The 24,238-nt window shown below is 39.3% G+C and overlaps 1 protein-coding gene across 2 annotated transcripts in view; it reads right to left on the minus strand.

Annotated features, from left to right (window-relative positions):
* Positions 1–24,238, minus strand: part of LOC127627889 (NAD(P) transhydrogenase, mitochondrial-like) — a 58,544-nt gene that overhangs the window by 16,125 nt on the left and 18,181 nt on the right. For both annotated transcript variants that reach the window (XM_052104488.1, XM_052104487.1), the window contains exons 11-18: positions 22,973–23,134; positions 19,019–19,129; positions 16,944–17,089; positions 16,568–16,763; positions 15,914–16,147; positions 11,455–11,615; positions 8,068–8,247; positions 4,611–4,770 (exon numbers count right to left, since the gene is read on the minus strand). In XM_052104488.1, the coding sequence (XP_051960448.1) occupies positions 4,611–4,770; positions 8,068–8,247; positions 11,455–11,615; positions 15,914–16,147; positions 16,568–16,763; positions 16,944–17,089; positions 19,019–19,129; positions 22,973–23,134 (1,350 nt within the window). The remainder of the gene's footprint in view (positions 1–4,610; positions 4,771–8,067; positions 8,248–11,454; positions 11,616–15,913; positions 16,148–16,567; positions 16,764–16,943; positions 17,090–19,018; positions 19,130–22,972; positions 23,135–24,238) is intronic.

Genomic DNA, 24,238 nt, shown 5'->3' on the forward strand with positions numbered 1-24,238 from the left:
TTCTATCCAGCCCGGAACTTGTGCCTCTTTTTGGAGTTTTTCAGCAATAAATCCAAACACTTACATCCAAGATTTATCCACTTGATGTCCATAATTTATCAATTCTCCATTTTTGCCGCTAGCTCGATGATAGCTGCCATTTTGGATATCACATGATGCTTTGCGTGAGGTTGTTGACCAATGACAGGCTGATCCGTCTTCCACGTTGGTGTGCGTCATTACGCATGAACCAAGCTCTGATATTGTGGAGAGAGAAACGCACGGCAACACAGTTCAGAGAAGGGTAAGAACTCAGGATGGAGGCTGGAACACCAAATCCATTCCATGCCCAACCCCTGTCACTGAATACAACAAGAATATGGGAGGTGTTGATCTTTCTGATCAACTCATCCAATACTACTCAGTTCACCATAAAACTATGAGATGGTACAGGACATTGTTTTTCCATTTTTGGACATTGCTGTGACCAACAGTTACTTACTTCACAAGGAAGTTTGTGCAGAGAAGCAGCAACAGCCCATGACCCACAAGGCTTTTCTGGAGGAGCTGACAGCCCAACTCTGTGGTGTTACAGTTGCTGTTCCCCCACCCAGCAACAAAGTGACCATGTACCTGTGCCAACATCAGACCAAACTGAAACCAGCAAGAAGGCCTCCTATGGTAGAAGGCAATGTGTGAACTGCAAGCAGACAAGGCAGGTCAAACAGGCCACCCCTGGAAATGCAAAGCCTGTGATGTGGCCCTCTGTGTGATTGCTGATAGGAACTGTTTTGAGGCTTGGCACCAGTGAATGAGGCAAAAAACGCCTGGACTTTTTTGGAAAAATGTAAATAGTTTTGGTTCTGTAGAAGTTACAATGTTTATTCCTGTGCTCCAGGACTCCAAAGACATGAACAAACTGTTTTCCAGAGGAAATTTGCTTAGCTTTTATTTATTTGTGTGTGATTTCAATAAATATTTGAGTGATTCAATTTCCGTTTTATTTTTTCATTTGTCTTTATGGTCCCATAACTTATTTTACATTCAGGTGACATCAATGCAACACAAATATGCTGAAAGTCCAATTTGTCTTGAAAAAAAAGAGGTGTGTCAATTGTCTGTGCACAACAGGGTTGATGTTTTACAAGCTTTTTTAGTAAATAAAACCAGACGGAAAATGAATTGTAAAAATGCCCTTAGGTCTTAAAGGGTTAAAATACATCCATGAGTACACCTCCAATTAACACCAATTATTAGGCTAAAAATGCTTAAAGCTGCTTAAAAGGTACAGTTAACATAGTGCATGTAAACTTCTGACCCACTGGAACTGTGATTAAAAGTGAAACAATCTGTCAGTAAAACATTTTTTTGTAAAAATGACTCTCGTCATGCACAAAGTAGAGGTCCTAAATGACTTGCCAAGAAAATGGTCTGCTAATATGAAATCTGTGGAGTGGTTAAAAAAAAATTCCTTTAATGACTAAGCTTTAACCTAAGTGTATGTAAACTTCTGAATTCAACTCTATTTAATAACCATTTTATAAAACATTGCGAACATAAATCACAGCTCAAGCAGGAATTCCGCTTCATTTCATGCCTAACATTGCCCTTCAGTCATGATTTTCACGTTCACACAGTCTCTCATAACATATTGCGCGCGCACACACACACACACACACACACACACACACACACACACACACACACACACACACACACACACACACACACACACACACACACACACACACACACACACACACACACCTCATTTTCCATTAAATTTTAGATAAATGCATTGCCAGTTGAAAAAACCCATATTGGGTTAACAACAACTCCCGGGAAACTCTAGTCTTGATTTTGAACGTGAAGGAAAAAAAAAACATTTGCACGATCCCTGAATGTAATTTGTGTAATTTCATTGACCATGTCTCATCTTGTCAAAATCTGTCACATGGATTGATTCTACTTTAATAAATAACTCTCTAACTCCATCTTATTGGTCATTCTGAGATCAATTGACATTTGATTGACTGATATAAACAACCTGAAAATGGTGATGGCATAAAACTGAAAAAATTGCTTCATATTTAAATAATTCTTCAGTTGGTCTAGGAGTATGGTGCATTCATCATTATATTTACTGTAGTCTGCTTAGATTAACACCATTCGTGCAGTCTGACAGGAGTAAAGAAACTGAGGGGGGTCATAATAAATTATCTGTGAAGTATCTGCAATATGAAACTTAAGTTGGATCATCAGTCTTTAATAGCCAATTTAGTGCAAGAATGAGGAAAAAAAAAAGAATCCATGTGTCAATCAGTTTACAGCCTCACTCACGGCTGGCACCTTCTGACTGGCCTGTCATAACAACCTTCAAATCCTTTAGCTTAAACAAGTGTGTCAGTGCGCGTTGACTAACCCTCCCTGCTCCTAATGATTTTTTCCTCCCTTTATGTAGCTTTTCTTTTAAATAAAGCCGTTTCTCCTTGGGAAAACAACCATGGCTTTAAATGTTTTTACAACTGTCAAATCACTCAAAGTGACGATGACTAAAATATATACGAATTGCAGAAATTAAAACAAAGCAACTGCTTAACACGAGGGTTGAGCAGTCATAGGGACCCCGTACAAAAAGGACCAGCCACACAACGCTGGCTGATGGATGATTTAGAGGCAAATGAGAGCCTCATTTGCGTGGGTTTAGTTATTTGTCATTTACTTCCTGAAAGCAACTTGATCACAATAACTAAAAGTGATAATTGGAGGTTATTCGAACAGAATTTGGCAACACAAAAGTTTAAAGATAACCTCTTCCAAGGTTTAAACCAAGGGTCTGCTTAAAGCCTAGTTAGCCCCTGCTAGGGCTAGGGTTGTTTAGTTGCTTGGCTTGCTTGTGACCCTCTCTAACCCTGTAACCTCTAACCTAGTGTTTCACAACCGTGAAGATCCCGGAGGCACAACAACAGTACATATTTTTTATGTCTCCTTAATTTAACACACCTGATTCAACTCATCAGCTAGTTAGAAGATACTCCAAGACCTGAAATGGATTCGTCAGATCAAGGACACATTAAAAATGTGTACTGTTGTTTTGCCTCCAGGAACAGGGTTAGGAAACACTGGGTTGGGAGGGTCACGCACGAGCCAAGTAAAAGCTATTGTTGGTCCTATTAGCATTCTTTGGGTATTACAGATCTCTTGGTTTTGAAGGAGAACCTTCAATCTTTCAGTTACTAGACCAGAACCACTACGCTACCTCTGAGGAGTTTATTTAGAGATGAAGACTTCATCTCTTGCCGTCAAGCCATGGTGACCATAATGGTCAGGCCTGTGTCATCTATGAATACAGGGCCCTCCAAGTCATCTTGGCAGTGGCTAACCAGGCAATGGTCAGGAGGGGAAAGTCTGGATGCCTCAGAGCCTGTTGGATTGCCATTTGTTTTAAATAAAAGGGGCCGTCTATGTTGTGCTTGGCTGAGCAGTCTTGTTTACTCTGGAAGGTGCTGTTTATTATCATTTCTCCTTTTCTTTCTGTTCATATTCCTAAATCTAATCGCTCCTCTTTTCCACTGTCCTGTCGCTTCCAACATCTTGATCTTTTCGACCTGCTGTCGGACCATAAAACAGTATGCTGTGGAGAACAAAGCAGCCAGAGAGTCACTGCCATCACTGGAGGCCATTATGGAGACCAATGCAAAGAACATTCTACAAATAAAAACAGTTACTTACATATAGGAAGTTCCAAATGATGATAAAAAAAACTTCAGCTTTGATTTGCCATATAATTAATTTGAAGTGTGAAATTTTGTCGACGTTAAACACTTTCTTCTGAGAGACAGCTATATGCCAGCCATAAGTAGGTTGATTTCCCCCTAAAATGAAAACACTGTGGCTCTGTGGTGGTTTCAAAACGTTGTTTGTTTGAGGATCTCAACCATCCCAACACTGGCTCAATCAATAGCATGGTTTTTAAAAACATCAAACAGATAATACCACCCTTAAATGGCAGACAAGTTGAGTGATTTGGAAGCTGTTTGAAAACCATTTCAGTCATCTTTTTGACAGAATAATTACATGTGTCATTCATTTTGATATTTAGTTTGGTGATGCTAGTGGCACAAAAATTACATACTTCAGATAAACACAGTTAAAGTTTGTTTCGACATGCCGCTCGCCAAGTTAGCTGTATCTGAGCAAAGAAAGCTTGCATAGAAGATATAAACCTGACATCACCCTGCACAGCTCAACACTCATGAACATTGCCATGGAAGGCCAACCTTGGCATTCACAAAACAACATGCAAAAGGGTCAAGCCCAACCAGATAGATAAAAACGGCACACAAATTTGTCTGGGGTCTCAAAGAAATTTGAAAAACACAAGTCAAAATTCAAGACAAGACCCAACAGGCCGCAGGGCACACTCTGGGGGGCTTATCCCTCACAGGAAGGGTCAGAAAATCACCAGTGATGTAATGGGAGTGAAACAAAGTTGGTTTAACAGACATAACATAATGGATCATTTGAGGTTGTTGACAGTACACTCTGGTTCTAGTTTGAACCAAGGAAATTCTTCCAACTGTGTATGTAGGGGGTTTCAGATGTGCAGGGCTACACAAGACCTTTATTACCTGGAACGATAATGATATCCTGAGCCTCCTTGATCATCTCCACTGTCTGTTCCACGTTGACCTCAGTGTGGGTACCTGTGATCTCCATTGGCTTGCCCATGCCAGTGGATGAGGTACCGTAGCCACCCAGGATGACGTTCGCCAAGGAGCGGTTCATAGCCTAGTAAGTAACAGACAAGTGAATTTGCTTGTTGTAAGATTCATAACTGTCACAATCATTTCCTCGTGGATATAGAGGAGAAAATGCCTCTTAGTGGAATAAGAAAGACGAATCATGCCAAATACAGTGGTGGTCCTGAAACCACCATTATATGCTTTGTGTTACATACACTACTATTGATTTTCATGTACGAATAAGCTGTATGGTATTGCATACAAAAAGTTTGGTAACCTCTTGAATAAGAATCAAACATGGAGAAAACTCTTTAGCAGCTTCACACCTAAACAAATGTACAATTTTGAAACCTTTTTGTAACAAAGTAATTAAGATTAAGTGTCTATATATCTCAAGCTGCCCATGATGCAATGGTCAGAAGTTATAACTAATATTTTACATTTATTTATTAGAAAACGGAAGTTCAGACTCTAAAAATCATTATAAAATGTTCACCTGTGACTGAACATTATATTCACGTTAAGTTGCTCAATTGCATATCAACCGCAAACAGACAATAATTAGGATAGTTAACTGAAATCAAGATAGAAGAATTGTTTATTCTAATAATTATTAATTATAAACAACCATATATTGAAACTCCTGTCTTACCTTACTGCAGTCTTATGTATGGACCCGTGTGGCTTGCTTTTATTAGTCATTTTAACACTGTAATGGTGTGTTCTTTGATAGGAACATACCTTTCTCATTCTTTATGGCTTATTTTGTTTTAAAGGGGTCATGACATGAGGAATCACATTTCTTTGATCTTTTGATATATTAGAGGTCATTGTACTATAAAAACATATTTGAGTTTTAGAAACTCAAAACTTCTACACTTCTAAGAGAGCATTTGTTGAAACCAAGCTGCCGAAACAATGCGTTCTCTACTTCCACAACAAATTAATGCATTCTTTAACTTCCGTAGCCCGCCCAGCAGCGTTGAGCAGTGATATGGCAAATAGAAAGAGCATGTCAAGAGCAGAGAGTGGGCGTTTACAGTCATATCTTAAAGGAGAAGCAGCACCAAAACCAGGGGGTCAGAATGAGGGTGGAAAATGATCATGTTTCACAAATATATAAAAGTTTGTGCACAACACTTTAATATTATAAGTGAATATCAAGAAACATTAAAATACAAAATGGCATGTGACCCTTTAATATATACAATTAATAATTAATTCAAAATAGAAGCCTTGTAGTGGAATGCCATATTCTGTTGCAGCCAGGCAAGCCAGAAGAATTTGCATGACAGGCAAGAATAAAAAGTACATACAATAATGCCACTTATTCATCCTAAAAGAAAATCAAGGTCTCAAATGTGTTTCAGACAGTGAGAGTCATTATTAGTGGTCAACCGTTATATTAGGCGACGATATTCTGACTTTAATTATCCCATTTGGACGATATTTTTCTTGAGGGCACCGAAAAATCACCTGTTTGATTGAGAAGTGACGGAGACATGTAAACTATCAGTCACTGTTCGTTTTGTTGTTACATGCCATAGTGTTACTACAATAATTGACCGGTGTGCAACAGTGTAATTTTAACGGTCCACATATCAGAGGTAGACGCGTTTAATCTCATAATGTTAAAGTGCGGACCGGTTTCATTCTCACTCTCTCTCCTCAACAGCTCCCTGTACATTTGAACTGTTTTGTTTAATGATAAAAAAAAAGGCATATCAATAAAACTTCTATTATATACTGTCTGCAAATATCTAATTTAAAAGAAGTAATTCAAGAACCTCACGAAAATATAGTTTTCTTCATGTCAAGCGCTCATCTCTTATCTTCTTCTGAAGCATTTACATTTACATTTATGCATTTGGCAGACGCTTTTATCCAAAGCGACTTACAGTGCAATTATTACAGGGACAATCCCCCTGGAGCAACCTGGAGTTAAGTGCCTTGCTCAAGGACACAATGGTGGTGGCAGCGGGGCTTGAACCAGCATCATTCTGATTACCAGATTACCAGTTATGTGCTTAGACCACTACACCACCACTCCAGTATGTGAAGCATGTATTCTATCAGGCAGAATCAAAACTTCAGGATTAGGATCAAAAAAGTTCCTTTCACAAATCATGACAGTCTGACATGTGACAATCCAAGCTGGCAATCCAGGCCTTTTAAAGTGTCAAGAGATTGAGGCACGTGCTGGATCTGCATAAGTGCACGAGTGCAACTTCAAGGCTGCATCCGAAAACTGTAAAGGCTGCATACAGAGGTACGTTGAAAATAAGGTGCTTTTCAAACTGTTTGGAGGCCAGTTTCCATAAAACAGCTGTTAGAGAAGTCATTTACTGATTAGGCAGCAATGTAGCAAGTCAGCTGCCTACATTTTCAGATGCACCCCAAGGTAAAAGCGCTTCACATGTGCTGTAAGTAAATGTCTTATTCACTTTGTACTGCATGTACAATTGGTTTGATTCTGTATTTTTTGAGTAAATGCGATTGCTAATCCATAGTAAATATAGTGCTAAATGTATTAAATGATAATTCTTTTTTTCTTTTTTTGCAATTTTATGTTTGTTGTTTACTATATTAAATTGTGATACATCATTGTATTTTGTACATTGTATAGGCCACCCTGCTCTCTGGATATTGGCATTGGCCACTAAAAAACCCATATCAGCCGCCCACTAGTCATTATAAAAGGAACATGCAGTCTTTGGGGTCATGGTATTTAGTTAAACTTCCCTTCTAGAGATGACCAAGCTTAACTGGCACAACCACTTCACTGAGACTTGAATTGGCGGTTCCAATTAAAACTTTTTTTTTTTTTTTTTTTTTTAAAAGAAGCCGTTAACCGAACCAAAAGTCATGATAATGTTAGAGTCATGATAATGAAAGGAACACTATTTATTAATATCTCACATCGCATTTAATACAAAGTAGTTCGATAAAAAACAAAATCAGTGAGCTGGTTCTTTTCAATTAATCCGCTAAAATGGGGCAGACCCACTTCCTGAATCAGCCATAGCGGTTAATTAATTCCAATCTTTAATCCAATAATTAAAGACTTGCTCCAATAATTACAGTCTTGTGACTAAAAATTATCTGGAAATGGAATTTGCTATAAATAAAATGGTACTTTAAAAATGGGTTACCAAAATAAATTTGTTATTAAGCATTTTTGTTCTTAATACATGTAAAAATATATAGTTAAGGATATTATATTGTTAGAATCTATTTTGGGCGTTTTAAAAAGTAATAAGAATCTGTAATAGTAGCATTTAGGAACTCAAATCACAACAAGACAATAAATTCCTTATTACTCCAATCCCTACAGTGAACTTACCACACACATTATGTAGGAAAGGATGGCTCCAGATGAACCGATGAGGGCTCCCACGATGGTTAGCAGGTTGTTATTGAGAAGGAAGCCTTCAGCACACAGGGCCCAACCGGAATAGCTGTTTAGCACCGTGATCACCACAGGCATGTCAGCCCCTCCAATGGCTGCTGTTAGGGTCAGGCCCTACATAGAGGAAAAGAGCAGGGTCACAGAAAGAGGGTGGAGATCAAAGGTTATGACAATGACAAGTGAGCAAAGCAAAACAGTAACTCGATTCTGTCATTAAAACCAAAAAAGTCCAAAGAAAAATCACAAGCCTGAGGTATGACCATGGTTTAACTCTTTCCCCGCCAGCGTTTTTAAAAAAGTTGCCAGCCACCGCCAGGGTTTTTTCGCTAAACTTTAATGGCCCGCAGAATATTTTCTTCCATGAATATATGAAGCAGCTATATATATCAAAATAAAGATCTGAGCCTCTGCTTTTAGGCAAAAAAAACCGATTTTATTTTATCTTCATTTGTTCTTTTTTTTTATTGCCACTTGAACAGAGGTAGGTTTTGTCAAAAACAACATTTCGGACAAAAAGCTGAGAAAAAGGCATGTTTATCAAACAAGTGCTTTAGTATTAGTATGGTGTTCCACTTCACGTTTCAGACGATCGCAGTCTGTTTCTTTGATCAAAGAGTTGCGTACTCTTTCAAAACATGCGCGCGGGTCTTCCTTACCGTATACCACCTAAAACACGGATACCCGGAAAAGTCCGTGTTTGGCGGGGAAGCGTTTTTTCATAAAACCCGGAAAATTTCGTGTTTGGCGGGGAAAGAGTTAATGTATAAACACGGTTCACTTTTTATAAAACGAGTCCCTTCGTTTACAGACTGGTTGATGAGACAAATAGGAAATGCAATCTCGAGCAAGACACAAACATTTCACACAGATTTGGTTGCAATGGGCTTCAATTAAGGCATGAGGTGTTTGTCAAAACACAGTATTAATTTCACTAGTTCATGATATCATCCCTGTATTATTAAACAATATATGTTCTTCAGGGAACATATTTAAAGCCAGCAACCACACATTATGTAAAGAAATACGCTCAAACAAGCAGAAAAGGTGACTTGAATATCATCGCATCACTGTAAAAAGAGCCAGACACCAGACAGCAGGTGATTGTTTATCTTTATGGAAGGTAAAAAGAGCTGCTTGTCAGTTTCCCCGATTATTGACAAATGAAAGCTTCATGATGCCAATGTTAATTGAGACTCACTTTTCCTCCATTCCATGATTTTGTTTACTTTTATCTGTCATCATGTGGTGGTGTGGTCTTTTATGGATTACATAAAATAAATAAATATAAAAAGGCCAAAAAGGGGTTGAGTTTCATATGAAGTGGGTTTTCAAGATCCCACAGCTGTAAAGCACAAAATGAAGTGTGGAAATGAGAAGCAAAAAAAATAAAATCCCTGTTATGTCGCTTGTCAAGACTAAGTGGAAATTAACCAAACTTACAATTTCATCAAATTTAATGAATACTACTATTTAAGGTAGTGGTAGACTGATATATCATCTATGTCTATTAATCAGCCCATATTTGGCCAGCTTTTAATCGTCAGCATTGGCTGATGACTGTGGCCAGTTGGCCGATTAACATAAGTAGACGGTTTTCAGCTTTAATTTTGTTGAAATATTATTTTTTGTAAATTCTGAGAAAACAGTGAAAAATAAATAGATCTGTCAGAATTAATGCATTAACGTTTAACAGGTACTTTTTTCTTAAATTGCGATTAATGCATTTATTATGTGAAGGGTGGAAATTTTTTAATGTGTCCCCCCAGAGTCATTACACTGACGTGCACTGAAAAGTGCCAGAGCCCTTCTACCAAGGAGAGCCTAGCATAACGCAGTGGTCCTATAGACATTCTTGATGCTACAAGCTTGGCACAACTAATTTTGGGCAGTTTCTACCATTCCTTGCAGGACCTCTCAAGCTCCATCAGGTTGGATGGGGAGCATCGGTTCACTGCCATTTTCAGATGTCTCCAGAGACGTTCAATCAGGTTCAAGTCTGGGCCACTCAAGGACATTCACAGAGTTGTCCCGTAGCCACTCCCTTGTTATCTTGGCTGTGAGCTTAGGGTCGTTATCCTGTAGGAAGATGAACCTTCACCCTAGTCTGAGGTCCAGAGCGCTCTGGAGCAGGTTTTCATCAAGGATGTCTCTGATGTCATTGCTGCATTCATCTTTCCCTCGATCCTGACTAGTCTCCCAGTTCCTGCCACTGAAAAACATCCCCACCATGCTTCACTATAGGGATGGTATTGGCCAGGTGATGGTTTCCTCCAGACATGACGCTTGCCATTCAGGCCAGAGAGATCAATCTTGGTTTCATCAGACCAGAGAATCTTGTTTCTCATTGTCTGAGAGTCCTTCAGGTGCCTTTTGGCAAACACTAGGCGGGCTTTCATGTGCCTTTTACTGAGGAGTGGCTTCTGTCTGGCCACTCTACCATACAGGCCTGATTGGTGGAGTGTTGCAGACATTGTTGTTCTTCTGGAAGTTTCTCCTCTCTCCACAGAGAAATGCTGGAGCTCTGTCAGAGTGACCATCAGGTTCTTGGTCACCTCCCTGACTAAGGCCCTTCTCCTCCGATCGCTCAGTTTGGCCGGGCGGACAGCTCTAAGAAGAGTCCAGGTGGTTCCAAAACTTCTTCCATTTACTGATGGAGTCCACTGTGCTCATTGGGAGCTTCAATGCTGCAGAAATGTTTCTGTATCCTTCCCCAGATCTGTGCCTTGATACAATCCTGTCTGTGAGGTCTACAGACAATTCCTTGGACTTCATGGCTTGGTTTGAGCTCTGACATGCACTGTTAACTGTGGGACCTTATATAGACAGGTGTGTGCCTTTCCAAATCATGTCCAATCAACTGAATTTACCACAGGTGGACTCCAATCAAGTTGTAGAAACATCAAGGATGATCAGTGGAAACAGGATGCACCTGAGCTCAATTTTGAGTGTCATGGCAAATGCTGTGAATACTTATGTACATGTTATTTTTTTTATTTGTAATAAATTTGCAAAGATTTCAAACAAACTTATTTTCAAGTTGACATTATGGGGTATTGTTTGTAGAATTTTGAGGAATAAAAAAAAACACCACACTTCACCTTTACATTGTATTTCATATATGCATTATATTGGCCCTTCTGTTCTCTATACATTGGCATCAGCCATAAGAAAAAGCTATTGGTTGACACTAATTTAAGCCGTAGTAAGCCAACCCCAAAAGAACCACTAAGGAATGTTTCAAACACCAAAAAAGCCACAGCTCTCAAGACATGATATTATGAGACATATCTGGCATAGAGTTTTTGGGGGTGAATGCCTTACCATGACTGCAGACAGTGCAGACACAGAGCCCAAGCAGGTAATACCAGTGGTAAAGCTGGGATCAAGCATGTAGGGAATCATTCCACCCACACTGGCTGCCATGAGGGTGGCATTCAGAGCATGACGACCAGGAAGCATAAGGGGAGCAGAGCTCAGGACTCCTGTATGGAGAGGCAATATTTGCATGTGGAAAAAGCATAATGAGTTTAAGCAGAGTTATAAAAACAAACAAAACATTCTGCTGTAATCCTACAGTTGTTTAGATTTTTACTTGCCCTCCCAACATTTTCACTGGCCCCACCAAAAAAAAAAAAAGCACTACATTTTATTTTTAGCAATGCATTTACATATTCCAGAAAATGTGCTTTTTTATTTATTTATATATATATATATATATAAAAAAATTTTTAAAAAGCAATAGCTGGAAATTATACAGCTATGTATACTTTAACTCCATGACATCTATGTTCATAAACACTTTTTTCAAGAGAAATGTCTGCATGCAACGAAAAACTTCCACCCATTCTTACTGATGCTACCAAAAATCATCCATATGGATGCTAGTTATTTGGAACTCATTCCAAATGTTTGAACAAAACTTCATCCATGTATCTAGCTAGATAACATTATCTTGGTGACAATCGGCAGAATTATCAAGAAATGTTAAATGTCACAGAAAACCATGTTAGTTTGTAAAGCATTAAAAAAAAACACGTAAAAGATCAACAACAACACAGCTCCTGCCCAACGGAGCACGTCACAGAGTTCTGCCAATTGGCCCCAGGCCAGCAGGCCATCCTTATTGCCGAGCCCTGTTTAGTAGACAACGTGTGTTGTTTGAGAATACGATGAGTGAAAAGAGGAAAATCAGGGTCAGAAGTTCCAGGAAATGAGAAGGCACTCTCTCAAACTGGTTTGATTAGCACTTTAAACAAAGGTACACAACTGCATGTCATGTTGTTAAAGTGATATTTAAGCAGCTGTTAGCGCTTTATAAACAATAATATGTTCAAGACATTTCAGAAGCACAAAACGAGTATGTATGCTCAAGAAAAACTCAGGAGCCGAATCAATAACGCTTCCAAATATGTTCAGCATCTGTGGAGCAACAAGTTTGTGATACAGTTGGATTGGACGATTATGTACCGTATTCAGCCCCCTCCTATGTGACTTTCAGCTAAGCTAGAAAGAAAAACGCATACAAGCATAAAAATAGGAGTTCTAATCTTCATCAACGCGGGCCTCCAGGCTTCAGAGTGATGGTAGTGCCGGTGGAATGGGAAAGCTCCTGAAGATAATGTGTTCCAGCTTTGAGGAACAAGTGGAAAATGACTGGGGGGCGGAGGGACTAATTAGTGCCAAATTCTGAGAGGTTCCGCCTGGCCAAGCTTTAAACACAAGGCATGTGTGGCATCGGTGAGCCGGCAAGTTAACAAACAGAACCGCACCAGACAATGAGGACCTGTTTTGCACTTACAACATTGAGAGGACTCTGCTCTAAAATATGTGATATATATATATATATATTTTTGAGTGCAGCAAGTAGGGATGGGCCTAGATGGTCAACTAATCATCCAACAACAGACTAGTGAAGTAATGCAGTCGACTAGTTTACCTAGGGGATTTTTTTTAACCTAGGTTTTGGTTTTTAATACTAATCGATGCATTGTTATGGACCAGCTAGTCGAATATAAAAAAAAATAAAATAAATAATAAAAAAAATTTAAAAAAACATTACTCACAAAATAATATTTTTTCCGCATTTGCCTTCCGTGAGCTCAGACTCTCTGTCCACATCTCACAGTTACAATTGAGTTCACTGGGGGGCACTGTGGATGTGTGTGTTGTTGAGGTGTTGGATGAGAGACAATATATGACGGCACGTGAGTCTACATAAAATCTACCGTAAGTCAGAAGTTTACATACACTTATGATGAAGTCATTCAAATACATTTTTTAACCACTCCACAGATGTCATATTAGCAAACTAGTTTTGGCAAGTGGAGTCCATTGGAGGTGTACCGTGTGTGTATTTTAAGGCCTACCTTTAAACTCAGTGTCTCTTTGCTTGACATCATGGGAAAATCAAAAAGAAACCAGCCAAAATTGTGGACCTCCACAAGTCTGGTTCATTCTTGGGAGTAATTTCCAAACGCCTGAACAAACATCATGGGATCACGCACCAATCACACCGCTCAGTAAGGAGATGCATTCGGTCTCCTAGAGATGAACGTAGTTTGGTGCGAAAAGTGCAAATCAAACCCAGAACAGCAGCAAAAGGACCTTGTGAAGCTGGAGATAACCGTATCTATTTCCACAGTAAAATGAGTCCTATATCGACACAACCTTAAAGGCTGCTCTGCAAGGAAGAGTGCCAATACCGCCATAAAAAAAGCCAGACTACAGTTTGCAAGTGCATACGAGGACAAAGATCTTTGGAGAAATGTCTTCTGGTCTGATTAAACAATTGAACTGTTTGGCCATAATGACCATCGTTGTTTGGAGGAAAAAGGGTGAGACTTGCAAGCCGAAGAACTCCATCTCAACCGTGAAGCATAGGGGTGGCAGCATTATGTTATTGGGGTGCTTTGCTGCAGGAGGGACTGGTGCGCTTCACAAATAAGATGGCATCGTGAGGAAGGAAAATTATGTGGATATATTGAAGCAAGACATCATCCAGGAAGTTAAAGCTTGGTCACAAATGGATCTTCCAAATGAATAATGACCCCAAGCATACCACCAAAGTTGTGACAAAATGGCTTAAGGACAACGAAGTCAAGGTATTGGTGTGGCAATCACAAAGCCGTGACCTCAATCCAATAGAAAATTTATGGGCAGAACTGAAAAAGCAAGGAGGCCTTCAAACCTGACTCCGTTACACAAGTTCTGTCTGGAGGAATGGGCCAAAAGTCCAGCAACTTATTGTGAGAAGCTTGTGGAAGGCTACCAAAAACGTTTTACCCAAGTTAAACCATTTAAAAAGGCAATAATACCAAATACTAACAGTGTATGTAAATTTCTGACCTGCTGGGAATGTGATGAAATAAATAAAAGCTGAAATAAATAATTCTCGCATTATTATTCTGACATTTCACATTCTTAAAATAGTGATCAGGGAATGTTTTCAACATTAAATGTAAGGAATTGTGAAAAACTGGAGTTTAAATGTATTTGTATAAGGTGTATGTAAACTTCTGACTTCAACTAAGTGTGTTACCCTTATGCCGTCAATGGATTCTATGTAAGCTCAGGGTGAGTGCAAATGTTCTTTTTTGTTCCATTATTAAAATGTACATTAATTATTTTTTTCCCCAGAAACAAAATGCAGTTTTTTGGAGTTAACTTATTTTGAAACCGTTCCTGGTAACGTTTGTGAATAAAGCAAAATATTAATTTCACCTACATGTCAAAGTTGTTATTTTTAACTTAGGAGCAATTGATTAATCCTTTTTGGGGGGGGGGTTAGAGTACTCGACAACAAAATTACTCAACTGCCCATTACTACTTCAGCTGTTAAACTTTGCACAGTAATACCCTGTAAGCAAAGCTGCATCTTTAATTCTGTCCCATTTCAAGCACTGCCTCGATGCATACACATTGAGACACACATCTTTGGCCATTGCGTTGTGAGCTCTTTTTGAGCATTCTGTCATGAGTTGTTTAAGATGGTGTGTCAAGGTAAAAAGAGTCAGACTTTTCTCGAGATTGAAAAGCTCAGTTTAAAATAATGACGTCAGTTAGTGCTGTGAGCACGTGGCGCCCTCTTGCAGGACACACTGAGCAGGGCAGCAAAATGAAATGAATGCTGTTTGTCAAAATTATTGCTCCGCTTCCTAAATGTTGGCTATAAATGCAGTTCATTTGAAACGCATCACAGACAAAGCAATAATTAGCGATTTATCCGAATTATCATGGTAAAAGGAGTTGTGGATGATTCTCCCATTCTCCCATGCCCCCATAACTGTCATGTATGTTCGAACACTTTATTCCAAACACATACATTTCTGTTGACAACTCAGAAAATGTAGCTTAGTGCTTCATGACTTCCACAACTTACAGAATATAGTTATTGTGATTAAGCTAGTGTAAACATGCATGATGGACGAAGTCTACCTACAATCCCAGTGTACAATCATACTGGAAATATTACCAGCTTTTATATCGGACTTTCTTGACGAATAAAGCCCTAGATATACTTCCATTTTGATGTGAACACACAGCGTCTACGTAGTCGAATGAGAGCTCATCAAAGTATACTCCATATAACTGTGAGCTGAGATACTCAGCATTTGTGTCTGATCGAATTATACTTTGGGCTTAAGTCAAAAATTAGGTAACCGACCGACAGCTCACTTGAAATATATGCAGTTTTGCATGTTTTTGCAGGTAAACATAGAGGATCCTAAAACAAAAACAAGCAACATAGACAAATTATGTTAAATGATAAAACAAATAGGACCTTGAAGTTTGCCGTAAGCCACCAAAGAGCCACTAAAGGTGACTCCACCAATGTAGGTCCCAAGGTAGGCCACGATCTTTGTGAAGTTGGCCGCAGGATCAGTTGCAAAATGAGGGTACTCCACCATGTACTCGGCCACGCAGGTGAGCACGGCTGCCAGACCCACCAGACTGTGGAAAGCGGCTACGAGCTGTGGCAGATCTGAGATCTGGATCTTCTTGGCAATGGTCAAACCTGCAAAGGTAAAGAGAACAAGCAGCTGAGAATTTAGGCCTGCTGGTAAACGGGTCACATCCGATGTAGCGGTGTGTGTGTGTTGATTTGATGCATCTGGAGTGCAGGTTGGGGGGTGTAGGGGGTATGTTTGGGGCGGGCCAGGACCTCAGGCTGGAAGCAAGCATCTGGAATCAAGCAGGCATTTGGTTTGAGCTAAGGCAAGCAGGGATGGTTTAATCCTTGTTCCAGCAGGTTTCCAGGAATAATTAGCAATTTAGATTAGACATGACTGGCTACAAAGAGATCCCGTGCTGTGTGAATCACGCGACCTGATGACCATTACCTGGGGTTGCAGGGCAAATCACTTGGTCATTTACCATTTACATACACATACTTTGAGATTCAAAGGCCTCAGACTAAAGAAACTCACTCACTCACCGGCAGTGCCACCCACAGCCATGGCCGCACTCATCTGTGCCAGAAGCTCAGGAGAAGGTTTCAACACACCAAAAGTTGCAGCAATGCCACCGGCCACTCCAATCATTCCCAGGGCATTACCGAGACGGGCTGTGGATTGGGTGGACAGACCAGCCAGAGCTCCAACGCAGCACATCCCAGAGCCCAAGTACATCATCTGCACAAGGAGAACAAGGTTAACAGGAAGTAAAGATACATATCCCCCAGAATGTACAATAAATTGTGATTAATCTATTCATCTGTTTCTGGAGCAAAGGGGCATTAAAATATGTTGTACAGTGGGGGGGCCTTACAATCAAAATAAGTTGAGAACCACTGACCTTAGTGACCCTCTTACCTGTTCAATGTTGTAGCCACTTTGAAGAGCCACCCCATAGCCACCAACAAACAGACCAGCAGGAAGAAGATACAAGTAGTTGTACTCTGGAGGATCAGTGGGCCGCTTGAACATGTCCAACATCCTCTGAGTGACCAAGAAACCACCTGATAAAACAAAAAGACATGATCACAGCATGAAATTGACGTTAAGTGTTCACTATTCTTAATCTTTGTATGTTTCAATAAGAAATCAGCATTATAATCGCTATCATATCACTTTTAGCAGTTCAATGTTTTGCAATATTTTCTCTCGCAATGCTTAATCAATATTCAAATGCCAAGTGTGTGTGAAGACTAAACGTACAGCGGTATTAGGTCAGCAATTTTGTTTCTACTGCCACTGTTCTGTGCTACTGTGGTTGTACGATGAAGCAGGAAGTTCAGAGCAAAGCAACAAAGTTTAAGGAAAACTCTTTTGTTTTGAAAAACAAAAGAGAAAAAGATTGCAATATCTGTTTTCAATCATAATACATTAAATTTAAAGAAAAATCGCAACACAGATATCTAAAGAATATTGTATTGCCAGACCCCTGATGACTCCCAGCCCTTAATTTACACCAAGACATTTAAACTTGGTGTAAACTTAAAACATTTTATTTGATGAGTCACTGAATGATGCTTCGATTAACGAGGGGAGTCAGTCATCTGCTGATCATTAGTTAAGTATTTTAAACTGCCATGTGATTACAGTTACATTTATTTTCCAGGCTTACACCATCCTACCAAAGCAACTTACTAAGACGATTACAAACCAAAGATTTTCATTTCAAACTCAGACGGATATCCAGTTTCACTCAAACCTTGGCGACCCATTCCTTTGAGGATTTAGTTAAATATTTCAACTTAGAAATAAATGCACACAGACTGTCGAATACAATGTATACAGAATTTGAAAGAATGTTCCGTTTTCCCACAATTAAATATGAAGGATATCCAGACATCATAGCCAGGGCCAAAGAATAAAATATGTTTTCATTCCTGTCATTAAAAGAGCAGGTTCACCATAAATTCCTCGGCTTTTATTGAAATTAATTTGGAGAGGGCAATTGCTATTTTATCCCTGCATGCACTTTTAACAATAAAAATCTTAGAGAAGAGCAAAGGAAAAATGGACCAGAATGTCCATATTTCTAACTCCCAAAGGTTTATGGGTAATGGGACTGTGGCATGAAACACTATCTACGAGAAATAACAAAAAACATCTTTAAACTGATATTAAACACCTGCCTTCTGAGAAGATAAATATTTAAATTCGGACACTTCGTGTGCACTGGAAAACATATCTAAACGTTGTTATTGTAGAGCATGATGAAAATAAGTCTGTAAAAGCCTAGTAGCATGCCATTAAATCACTAACACACCCTGTGACCCAGACGGCTGTCTTGGCCCACTCGACCAGCCACTGAGACGCAAATTCAACAGGACGAACGGGTCTTTGGATTCAGGATGGCATTTTGGCCACCTGCCCATTCAAAGGTATTTTTCTCCTTTTCCTTCTTAAATGGCCTTTCTGGTTGTTTTTGAGCCAGCTGATTTATGACAAGCCAAGACACTTTAAAGCAAAACTGCCGCATTGACATTTCCTGTTTCAGGTGTGAGGTTTGTCTGCTCTCCCAGACTAAACCATTCCACCTGGAGGGAATAGAAAATGCCACACGAACACAAGATGCAGGGCAACCAGAGGGCACCGGGCAGAACAAGTACAGAGAACTCAATGGCTGGCATTGATAATCTTACTTAACTTACAGCCTTATATATTTTAAGTCAAGTACACACTATTACTACTACTACTACAAGGACTTAGACTCGTCGCCCTTTGAAGTTATACATCTCAGACAAAATGCCCCAGATCGCAACCATGGTGCAATGGTCCAAGACGTCTGTCTAATGTATGTTTACATAGAAAAGAAATTTTAAAACAGCTGAGATAAAATGCAAAAAACACCTCTTATGGTGTACACTTGGCTTTAGTAGTTTTACCTTTTATTTTTACCAGTGTTGCCAGGTATGGGATCATGTGTTGTGTGCACTCACCAGCAATGTTGACAGAAGAGATAAAAGCAGCCAGGATGGCTAGGGTCTCGGCTGTGTTGCTGGGGAGGTATCCACCACCCATGAGGGAGAGGCCACCAACAGCTGTCAAGCCTGCAAATACACGCAATCAATGTTAGGTCCTGGGAGATAAAGGCTGTGCACACTCCCAGATTAAAATAACTTGCTGGAACTGTTGACTAATAAAGTGCATGTGGGAAAACGTTTTGACAATTTGCCACAGTTCGTGGAATTTGCATCTACTGCTGGATTTGCTTTATTACAAGTGAGATAAACAAGACATTGGACGATGTATTTTACCAGAAATGTTTCCCCCTCAAAAAAAGTTAGATTTTACTTATAACTAATAGGCCAGAGATTTTCAACCTTGCAGATGGAGTTTATTTGCATTAAGGTTTATTTAAAAGACTGGCATAACTGTTAAGTGGGTTGAACCTATATCAACTTCAGTTGAAAGTTTACACAAAAATTAAAAGTTCAGTCCTTGTTCTCAAAATCATGATGTTACAAACACATATTACTTTCTTCCATAGAACACAAAAGGATATTTTTAGCCAAATTTTAGCCTGTCACCATTCATGTTAATTGTATGAAAAATGATGCAATTAAAGTGAAAGGTGACTGGGACAAAAGCTGTATTATACTTCTGCATTGAACCAACGCAGTAGGCGTTACGGCGGTTATGGCATAGCATGTGCGGTAGCCACCTCTCCAAAAACAACGCATCGCATGGGGGCCTGGGTAGCTGAGCGATTAAAGAGGCTGACTACCACCCACAGACAATTCTCCTAAGCATTTAGGTAGGGTACGCATTTTCTTATTTCAAGATCTTTGCTCCGTATCAATTGATCAGTGATAATATGTCACACTTTTGTGAAAAAGTGAAAAAGCAACAAAAGGATACATCTGTTTACATATTACAAAGCCCAGGGGCTTTTATTCAATATTTATTTGGTAGGGATGTCTAGTAAAATACTTTGATTTTGGTACTCGCCGATACAGTTTTTTTTTAACACCAAATCAACACAATAGTCTTTTGACAAAAAGATAGAGGTGCATTTTCTTATTTTAAGATCTATGCACTGCATCAACTGATCAGTGATAGTGTCTCATTGTATTTGGATTAGTTTTGTTTTTCAGGAGCATCTGCGGATTTAATATTGTTTGTTCTTAAGTTACAAGCTAAAATGTGACAAAAATATACATCCGTTTAACATCTTATAAACTGGGTTATTCTTAGTTTTGTTTTTTTTGCCCTGGGGCTTTCATTCAATATTTCTTTGGTAGGGATGTCTAGTAAAATACTTTGATTTTGGTACTCGCCGATACAGTTTTTTTTTAACACCAAATCAACATTAAAACCACCTGCCTAATATTGTGTTGGTCCCCCTCGAGCCAAAACTTAATTGTACAGAGCAGTTATCGGAGTTACCATAGACTTCATCAGTTCGAACCAGTCTGGCCGTTCTCTGCTGACCTCTCTCATCAACAAGGCATTTCCATCCACAGAACTCTCGTTCACTGGATGTTTTTGTTTTCGGCACCATTCTGAGTAAATTCTAGAGACGGTTGTGTGTGATAATCCCAGGAGATCAGCAGTTACAGAAATACTCAAACCAGCTCCATCTGGCACCAACAAATCATGCCATGCTCCAAATCACGGAGATCAAATTTTTTCCCCATTCTAATGGTTGCTGTGAACATTAGCTGAAGCTCCTGACCCATATATGCCTGATTTTATGCACTGCCGTCACACGATTGGCTTATTAGATAATTGCATGGATTATTGTTGGTGCCAGATGAGCTGGTTTGAGTATTTCTGTAACTGCTGATGTCCTGGGATTTTTCACACACAACAGTCTCTAGAATTTACTCAGAATGGTGCCAAAAACAAAAAACCATCCAGTAAGCACCAGTTCTGTGGGAAATGTAATAAATTAAGGCATGTTCTCGCTATACAATAGCATTTTGACTGAGTACACACCAATGCAGAAGTATAAATGCAAATCACGGTGTTAGCCACCATGAAGAGCCTACGTCATAGGTTTGACACAGAAGTATGAATTGGTTTTAATATTCTGCCAAGAAATCTCCTTTTGTGTCCAACAGCAGAGAGAAATTCAATGGGTTTGGATCAACATGATTCATTTTATGGGTGAGCCATCCATTTAAGTACGTAATTTGCCACCAGTGAGAAGTTTTATTTTGGAACCTAAAGAAATGGTTTGCGGATCAAAAAAGGTTCAGATGCCCTGTACTATGCCATATGCTTCTCACAGGGCTCAAAACAAGTAATTTGTAACTCATTTTGATCAACGAGTGTTTAACGAGGACAACACTGGAATCCCCGAGGGAAATCTGATAACCATCACCCCTTTAATCGTTTTCAAATGCTTCCGCAGCGTCAACCCTGGACTGACCAGACCTGAGGTGGCCCGGTTAGTTAGTGGTCTCTAAGTCAATGAAGTGTGTAACTGTTGCCAAGCATTTCCTCTCACTTTGGAATTCCAAAGTAACAATTGATCACAGACTAGACTTGTGAGCCAAGTGCATGCTACCACAACGCTGCAGGAAACGCAACAGACTATTTGTAAATCGATGCAGGCACGCACCGCCACAAACGCACACAGACATGCACATGCAGAGGTCTGGATATCTGTAAAATAAAGCCCTTGAATAAAAATAAAAGATGATTGAGACCATTTGAAATGCACAAGCAGATTGTGTTGTACTAATTTTCTATTATCCCAGGCTGGATCAAATTTTTGACTGATTGAGCCATCAAAGATGCACCACTTTGATCAAACAAGGTAAAAGTTATGAGTTATTTGGAAAGAGGGGCTCTTTTTAGCAATAAAACATTCAGTGGGTTACGTCATATCATCTAAATGGACCCAAAACCGATAGCCTAACTCCAAAGGTTCCTTGGATAGATCTTCAAATATTGAAATGCTATATCAAGAGATGTGGAGACAGTAGGTCATTCTGATTCACTAGTTTCAGGTAGATTAAAGAGCTTCAGGAGGAACTCGCCTCCATCAAAAGCAAAATCAAAATGTAACTTAACACTTCTGGACAAGTTCTTCCACACTTTCGATGAAAAATAGAAATTCCACATTCATGTATTAACGTCTCGGCCCCTTTTTGTGTGAGCTTTATTACTTCTGGCAATGTAATATGTAAATTCCACAACTGACTCACATTTCCAGTCCTGCTAAACACACATTGTTCAAGAAGTGTGAAATATGAAGGCTTAATAACTCACGCACATAAGACAAAGCGAAAAAGCAAGAGACCGACCGTCTCCGAAAGACTAATAAACAAATTCACATAGCAGTAGGGTCAAGGTGAACCAATAGCTTTGGTTTATTCCTTAACACACTCAAAGTTTACAGCTCTTTTGACAAAAGACTCTTTAATTAAAGCTTTACTGGCCTGCTGAGAGAAATTAATAAAAGCACTGAAGCATTGTTGATTTGCCTGGCTTATGGTTCCTCTACTTCCGAGGACTACTGAAGGCTGGTCTCCCACCTCTAGACTAATGATGAACTGAGCTGGTGGGCGACCTCGGCCAGTCACAGACACTTACACAAGGGTGGAAAGAAGAAAAATAATTAAGTATTTAAAAAAAAAATTATAATAATAATTTAGGTGACATTTTCTGCCTATTAAAAGCAAGTGGGTAATTCACACCCACATGAGAGCCCCCTGTAGCTAAAGGGTAAACTCAGACTTAGAAATAAAACAATATTTTGATGAGCTTATAAGCAAACAAAATTTAAAAAGTTCCCAAGGAAAACAATGGGTTATTTAAAAATGTAATTTCACAAAATTTCAATAGTATCATTTTGAAGCACTTTTTATAACCAATGCCCTGTTATATTAGGATACAAATATCTTAACCATCCATATTTGGTTTTGTTTTAAATAACATACCTGAAATGGCATTTGTAACCGACATAAGTGGTGAGTGCAGTGCAGGAGTGACGCCCCATACGGTGTGGTATCCCACAATTCCTGCCATGCCAAAGGTCGTAACCATCTGAGTGAAAGCAGCATTAGGAGCAGAAAGCCCAAGACCAATCATTGTAGCCAGGCCTGAGAAGAAATAACAAGAAATTTTGTTGTCAGAATAAGTTTGTGATCTGGAATCGGTTTTTGATAGAGAATAAAGTAGAATATGTTTTTGGTAGAAGAAATTTTTAAACCTTCCTTAATAAAGGTTGTAACAGAGTTTCAAAATGCAGGAGAGAAAATAATCAGCTCAGTCACGCTCCACCAAATTCAGATAAGGCGAGCAATAGGGCTGCACACTTAATCACATTTGCAATAAAATCCCGATATGAGCATATGCAATTTCTAAACTGCAAAAACAATATTTTTACTAAGAAATCTGATGTTTATTATGCTATTCTGATTTGTGAACAGCTTTTGCACACTGATGAGGTCTTGCTAATCAGCATGGTGCCAATGAGGGAACAAAAAAAAGGGGGGCAGGGCATAAGTGATAAATGATAGCGTCAATTATTTCTTTATGCAGAAATTTTTTCCTCAAAATGAAAGTGTTTATGAACTGAAACAGAGTATAAAAACAAATAGCCCAAGGATAAACATAGCCAAAAAATAAAAACATTTTGGTCAATATTGCACAGCCACAGTGAGCACTACCATTTACAATGTACAGGTTGGTTGAACAAGCACAAATCTCACACTAGACATCCACAGCGGGAAGAAAGGGTTAATATAACCCTTCTTTATAGTTACGGTTTCCTGACATTCAGAAGCCAAAAAAGGCCAAGGTGGTGTGGAAAATAAAACTGCTCGTGTCACAATTAGATGATCAATTCAGATTTCAAAGGCAACGATTTTCGGACTTCCGAGCAAGTCAGGATTCCCCATACCTAAACTCATACAGATACAGCACACCATGAAAGGGCAGGAAGATCACATTTGCATGTTTGTTTATCAGCCGGTGTTTATTTACACACAAGTCGTATTTGCAGCTTGTCTGAGGAAGAACACTTTGATGTTTAGCCAGCACTGCCTCTCCACACAAGTGCTCTGGCCGTCTGCAACCAATAGAATTAATGTGTCTTTTATGGGGGCTTGAGTCTAAATCACATCTTTGAGGGGGGTAGCACCAAACAGGAGATCTGCCATGTGTGTAATTTCTAAGCAATCCAGATGAGTGAAGGTGTCTTC

The sequence above is a fragment of the Xyrauchen texanus genome, chromosome 34, assembly GCF_025860055.1.
Source record: "Xyrauchen texanus isolate HMW12.3.18 chromosome 34, RBS_HiC_50CHRs, whole genome shotgun sequence".
Classification (NCBI taxonomy): domain Eukaryota; kingdom Metazoa; phylum Chordata; class Actinopteri; order Cypriniformes; family Catostomidae; genus Xyrauchen; species Xyrauchen texanus.